Raw genomic sequence first — 7343 nt, 5'->3', positions numbered from 1 at the left:
ACAAGTTGATGTCTGAAGCCTTTATTGTGTGGTGTTGGCACATTGAGTTTGGGAGTGGGTGGGGGAGGGGGTTTCATTGTGCTTCTCACAGTGATTCAAATCAAACTGGTGAGATCGGTGTTATAAACACTGCATAATTCTACAAAACGTCATACAAACCGGCAAAAATATAAAGCGCAAAAAGGCTCAGAGCACTGCTAAGCTTTGGAGGAGGCTGTGAAGCGGGGGTCTACTGTTCGTCACTTCGGATAAAAGGGTCAGCTAAATAACTGTAATGTAACGTAAACCGTGGGTCTCTTCTGTCCATGTGGGCGGGGTCCTCGTTATGGCTTTACCGAGGCGTAGTACTGGCCTTCATGTCCCCTAAGCTCACTGCACACACCTGTCCATGCAACAGCAACACTCTCCACCACCAAACAGCACATACAGGCCTGTGGCAAATACGCCAGTGCTTGAGATTCTATCATATCTGTGCCGAGCCGTGTGCAAATGAGCCCACCAAGAGGACCAGAAGGCAGGGCCTGCACTTTTTGAGAGCATTTCATAGGTTCCAATACAGCAGACAAAGCTCAGTAAAGCGCAGAAAAGTATTCAAATCCAAAACAAAGATGTGTTTTGTTTGACCCAGGTGTCTGACACATGTAGCAGATACTGTACTCGAGGTTCCTCAAACCCAGGTCCTGGAGAGACACAGGGGGTGGAGAGCTGTGTCATTATTCAAACTCAGTTAACTCAAACTCTCGTGGTTTCTATAGACCGAGTTAGCTTCACGTGAACGTTGGGGGGGGGGACCAAATCTCTGGAGTTGTCTTGAGAACCCCCACCCTCCACCCTCAATTTAACTTCTTGCACGCCAATCAAATTATTAACACTCCAGCAAGTCCCTGAGAATTCTCAAAGCACGTTAACTAAGCTCAGACTCGTATTGAATCAGAATGTTCCGGATAATGGCAGAAAATTTATGTGCATTTCGGGGTTCTGAGGAATCTGCATGAGATTTCCTGGTGTCTGTAGTTTCAACCACTGATCTGCCCAAGGCGTATCCCAGCACGCACCACAAAGCTCTGCTGTCTTTGAATCTCCTCCTTCTTCAGGAAGAAAGGAGCCTGAGAGGAGATTCTGACATTACAGCTTATTCAGGCCTTTCTTTTTTTCACACAAAAAATACAGACGAGGTCTTTCTCCAGCTGGTTTCTCTTTTTAGGTAAAACCCCCCCCCCCCAAAAAAAAAAAACCATAACATTTTAAGACCAAATAGATTTTTTTTCCCACCACAAAAACATTTTATATTTAACATTCCAGTCGCTCTTAAGGAGCATTAAAAAACTATAATAATTATGTAAACATGACCACTGTTCACACCATTTAACACTGCTGTGTCTCTGGGCCAGGGATGGGCAAGGACGGCCAAATCCTCTCCGGATTTCACACCAACTTCTGCTCTTAATTATGTAATGAGCCCAATCACTGACACGATCCGTCACTCATCACCACATTCTGTGATATACACAGCAGCTGAGCTGTTCTTGTCTTGTATCATTTTATTGTAGGGTGAATCGGTCACAGTGCATGTGGCTAATTAGCTGGTTGAGCCAGGGTAACTGGTGGCAGCAGGATCCTGCATACACACCGGTCCTCCAGGACTGGAGTTAATCCTGCATACACACCAACCTCCAGGACTGGAGTTAATCCTGCATACACACAGGCCCTCCAGGACTGGAGTTAATCCTGCATGCACACCAACCTCCAGGACTGGAGTTAATCCTGCATACACACCAACCTCCAAGACTGGAGTTAAACCTGCATACACACTGGCTCTCCAGGACTGGAGTTAATCCTGCATACACACCGGCCCTCCAGGACTGGAGTTAATCCTGCATACACACCGGCCCTCCAGGACTGGAGTTAAACCTGCAGACACTGTGGCCCTCCAGGACTGGAGTTAAACCTGCAGACACTGCGGCCCTCCAGGACTGGAGTTAATCCTGCATACACACCGGCCCTCCAGGACTGGAGTTAAACCTGCATACACACCAACCTCCAGGACTGGAGTTAAACCTGCATACACACCGGCCCTCCAGGACTGGAGTTAAACCTGCATACACACTGGCCCTCCAGGACTGGAGTTAAACCTGCATACACACCGGCCCTCCAGGACTGGAGTTAAACCTGCAGACACTGTGGCCCTCCAGGACTGGAGTTAAACCTGCAGACACTGCGGCCCTCCAGGACTGGAGTTAAACCTGCAGACACTGTGGCCCTCCAGGACTGGAGTTAAACCTGCAGACACACCGGCCCTCCAGGACTGGAGATGCCCATCCGTGGTCTAGAATAACACTTGCCATCATGAGCAGAACAGGTTAAATAGGCTGCAGCTCGTTACCTGAGGACAAAGTAAGGTGTGCGTCAAAAAAAATAAAATAAAAAATAAAACATTTAAAAGCAACCCCCCCCCGCACAGCAAACAACATTTCAGAGGGTTTCCCCCCCCCCCGAGAAGTCCGTGCACAATACAGCAGGTTTGGGGTAATACTTTCGTCGGCAGATGTTAATATCCGACTGGTGATTTTTAAGTTGATGGCCTCTTCTTCTTCTTCGTGCCTTTGGAGTAGCCACGCCCAAACCAACCTCCCTGAACCACCGTCCCCCCTGCCTGGCCCTGGGAGCCCTGCATGCGCTCCTCCAGGCCTGCAGGGGGAGCTAGGACTTTACGGGTGTGGCTGAACTCTTCCTCCGGTCTCAGTGGTGTGGCCAGGAGGAAGATAGGGTCCTCTGTCCTGTCCCAGGAGGAAATGACATCATCAGTCTACGCTGGCTCATTACCGATGCCAAAAAGTCATCTCTCCGGGGGGGAATGAGTCATCTCATTCAATTAACTTCAATTCCGTCCAGTTCCTTAGAACCTTATTTATTTTTCCCACATGGGAAATGTAAGTTGGATAAGCACATTTATGTTGAATGCAGTCAGATTTATGCTCTCATGGGTAAAAGATAAGCATTTCATACATCTTGATATTTCAATCAGGAGTCATCTCAAAATAACATGATAACAAAAAAAGTTGTTTGTTCGTGTCAAGCCCCCAAGCCCGTTACCTGGGGAAGATATGGAGCCCCAAACACAATAACTACTGTACACACACACACACACACAATAACTACTGGACTGAACAGTGCTAAAGACAGGGACTTGCTTGTCGTAGGCAGGGATCTGGACGCCCAGTTCCGTCATCAGGAGACGCATGACATCATCACACTTCCCGTGGATCTTCAGGGTCGCCAGGTCATCTTTCGGGGTCCACTGGGGAAGAACAAACACGCGCACTTACAACGCACCATCTGTGCAGTGCACTAGGCTGAGCTCGTATGTGTCTGTAGTGCACAAGGCTGTGCTAGTACGTGTCTGTAGTGCACTAGGCTGAGCTAGTATGCGTCTGTAGTGCACTAGGCTGTGCTAGTATGCGTCTGTAGTGCACTAGGCTGAGCTAGTATGCGTCTGTAGTGCACTAGGCTGAGCTAGTATGTGTCTGTAGTGCACAAGGCTGTGCTAGTACGTGTCTGTAGTGCACTAGGCTGAGCTAGTATGCGTCTGTAGTGCACTAGGCTGAGCTAGTATGCGTCTGTAGTGCACTAGGCTGAGCTAGTATGCATCTGTAGTGCACAAGGCTGAGCTAGTATGCGTCTGTAGTGCACAAGGCTGAGCTAGTATGTGTCTGTAGTGCACTAGGCTGTGCTAGTATGTGTCTGTAGTGCACAAGGCTGAGCTAGTATGCATCTGTAGTCCACTAGGCTGAGCTAGTATGCGTCTGTAGTGCACTAGACTGAGCTCGTATGTCTGTAGTGCACAAGGCTGTGCTAGTATGTGCCTGTAGTGCACTAGGCTGAGCTAGTATGTGTCTGTAGTGCACAAGGCTGAGCTAGTATGTGTCTGTAGTGCACTAGGCTGAGCTAGTATGAGTACTCAACCAGTCCCTGAAAGATAGTCATTGAGGTCCCAATATTGATGTTTAAGAGCCAGTGATTTATAGCAACTGTTAAAACCAGATAACTAATGTGTTAATAACATGTCCATCACATAAAAGCAGCGTGTTAATGTGTTAATAACATAAGAGCAGTGTGTTATGTGTTCATAATTTGTTAATAACATAAGAAGTGTGTTAATAACATGTTAATAACATAAGAGCAGCGTGTTAATAGCATGTTAATAACATAAGAGCAGTGTGTTAACAGCATGTTAATAACATAAGATCAGTGTGTTAATAGCGTGTTAATAACATAAGAGCAGCGTGTTAATAACATAAGAGCAGCGTGTTAATAACATAAGCGCAGTGTGTTAATAGCATGTTAACATAAGAGCAGCGTGTTAATAGCATGTTAATAACATAAGAGCAGCGTGTTAATAGCGTGTTAATAACATAAGCGCAGTGTGTTAATAGCATGTTAATAACATAAGAGCAGCGTGTTAATAGCATGTTAATAACATAAGCGCAGCGAGTTAATAGCATGTTAATAACATAAGAGCAGCGTGTTAATAGCGTGTTAATAACATAAGAGCAGCGTGTTAATAGCATGTTAATAACATAAGAGCAGCGTGTTAACATAAGAGCAGCGTGTTAATAGCATGTTAATAACATAAGCGCAGCGTGTTAATAGCATGTTAATAACATAAGAGCAGCGTGTTAATAGCATGTTAATAACATAAGAGCAGCGTGTTAACATAAGAGCAGCGTGTTAATAGCGTGTTAATAACATAAGAGCAGCGTGTTAATAACATAAGAGCAGCGTGTTAATAACATAAGAGCAGCGTGTTAATAGCGTGTTAATAACATAAGAGCAGTGTGTTAATAGCATGTTAATAACATAAGAGCAGTGTGTTAATAGCGTGTTAATAACATAAGAGCAGTGTGTCGGCAGACCCTGGCTGTGCACCTGTAAGTTGACGATGTAGAGTTTGGGTCGTCTGCTCGCCGGGCGGCTCATGCTCCACAGACAGGTGTACTTCTTCAGCACCTGCAGGAACAACACACCTGCACTCAATCTCAGTCTGAACACACCTGCAGGAACAACACACCTGCACCTCAATCTCAGTCTGAACACACCTGCAGGAACAACACACCTGCACCTCAATCTCAGTCTGAACACACCTGCAGGAACAACACACCTGCACCTCAATCTCAGTCTGAACACACCTGCAGGAACAACACACCTGCACCTCAATCTCAGTCTGAACACACCTGCAGGGCGGAACAACACACCTGCACCTCAATCTCAGTCTGAACACACCTCAATCTCAGTCTGAACACACCTGCAGGAACAACACACCTGCACCTCAATCTCAGTCTGAACACACCTGCAGGAACAACACACCTGCACCTCAATCTCAGTCTGAACACACCTGCACCTCAATCTCAGTCTGAACACACCTGCACCTCAATCTCAGTCTGAACACACTTCCACCTCAATCGCAGTCTGAACACACCTGCAGGGCGGAACAGAGCCCCAGTCTGAACACACCTGCACCTCAGTCTGAACACACTTCCACCTCAATCTCAGTCTGAACACACCTGCAGGGCGGAACAACACACCTGCACCTCAATCTCAGTCTGAACACACCTGCAGGAACAACACACCTGCACCTCAATCTCAGTCTGAACACACCTCAATCTCAGTCTGAACACACCTGCACCTCAATCTCAGTCTGAACACACCTGCAGGAACAACACACCTGCACCTCAATCTCAGTCTGAACACACCTGCAGGAACAACACACCTGCACTCAATCTCAGTCTGAACACACCTGCAGGGCGGAACAACACACCTCCACCTCAATCTCAGTCTGAACACACCTGCAGGGCGGAACAACACACCTGCACCTCAATCTCAGTCTGAACACACCTCAATCTCAGTCTGAACACACCTCCACCTCAATCTCAGTCTGAACACACCTGCACCTCAATCTCAGTCTGAACACACCTCCACCTCAATCTCAGTCTGAACACACCTGCAGGGCGGAACAGAGCCCCAGTCTGAACACACCTGCACCTCAGTCTGAACACACCTCCACCTCAATCTCAGTCTGAACACACCTCCACCTCAATCTCAGTCTGAACACACCTCAATCTCAGTCGGAACACACCTCAATCTCAGTCTGAACACACCTGCACCTCAATCTCAGTCTGAACACACCTCCACCTCAATCTCAGTCTGAACACACCTCCACCTCAATAAAACCACACGCTTCTTAATTCCTCTCCCAACGGCCACTACACGCTGCAGTGCAGAGGCTGTGTAACACACGACCACACGGGAGCCACTCTGAATCTGCGCCATAACATCACACATCCACATGAGAAACATTTAAATCACACATCCACATCAGAAACATTTAAATCACACATCCACATCAGAAACATTTAAATCACAAATCCACATCAGAAACATTTAAATCACACATCCACATCAGAAACATTTAAATCACACATCCACATCAGAAACATTTAAATCACACATCCACATCAGAAGTGGATGTATCGGGTTGTCCTGCAGAATCTGGGGCACAGTGAAGCAAACTGCCCCCATCCTCATCAGACCTGATTTCAGTGGTTAAGCTCCAATCTGCTGAGCTGATCGTTCAGCCCTTTGAGGTGTGAGGTCACAAACGTGTGATTAGACCAGGGGTGCACAACCCCGGTCCTGGAGGGCCGGTCTGCGAGCTGGTTTTTGTTCCAACCAGTTTTCTTAATTGATTTTTCTGACAGCTCAAGAAATTATGTTGGTTCTCTCCCGTACTTGAGCCCGGTAAAATCTTCTTTCTCTAAACAGAGTTAAAAAAAGCTCTGTTTAGAGAGCTTCAGCAGGTTAAGTACTGCATCAGCAATGCGTGTTTACAAACTAATGTGCTGAACTTTTCTTACTGGACTTACTTCTGTGCTTTTCTTACTTTCTTACTGCCCGGTTCTGTGACCCACCTTGAGGTTCTGAGCCCAGTTCTGTGACCCACCTTGAGGTTCTGTGACCGGTTCTGAGCCCGGTTCTGTGACCCACCTTGAGGTTCTGAGCCCAGTTCTGTGACCCACCTTGAGGCTGGAGCCCAGGCAGACGATGACATCGGCCCGCTCCGCTGCCTGGGCGGCGCCGGTCCAGTTGAGGGGCTGGTCCAGGGTGCCCCGCTCCCCGAAATGCACGATGGTGTCGCGTAGCTCCGCCCCACAGTGAGGGCAGGCCCGCTCCGTGCGATGCCTCCGCAGGGCGGTCCGCTCCGTCACGTCGAAGAGCCGCACAAACTCCCGCACCGGAGAGCAGGAACAGCACACCTGAGAGAGCCACCGCCAATCAGCACACAGCTC

At 47.8% G+C, this 7343-nt stretch overlaps 1 protein-coding gene across 1 annotated transcript in view; it reads right to left on the bottom strand.

Moving 5' to 3' along the window:
* Nucleotides 1–2505: 2505 nt before the first annotated feature.
* Nucleotides 2506–7343, bottom strand: part of sirt7 (sirtuin 7) — a 10846-nt gene continuing 6008 nt past the window's right edge. The window contains exons 7-10 of the mRNA XM_061232304.1: nt 7074–7310; nt 4927–5007; nt 3192–3298; nt 2506–2777 (exon numbers count right to left, since the gene is read on the bottom strand). Coding sequence (XP_061088288.1) covers nt 2570–2777; nt 3192–3298; nt 4927–5007; nt 7074–7310 — 633 coding nt within the window. The 3' untranslated portion in view covers nt 2506–2569. The remainder of the gene's footprint in view (nt 2778–3191; nt 3299–4926; nt 5008–7073; nt 7311–7343) is intronic.

This window comes from Conger conger, chromosome 2, assembly GCF_963514075.1.
Source record: "Conger conger chromosome 2, fConCon1.1, whole genome shotgun sequence".
In the NCBI taxonomy this organism is placed as follows: Eukaryota; Metazoa; Chordata; class Actinopteri; order Anguilliformes; family Congridae; genus Conger; species Conger conger.
Note: the sequence above shows the minus strand (reverse complement) of the source record. Positions and strands in the feature narration are given on the sequence as shown.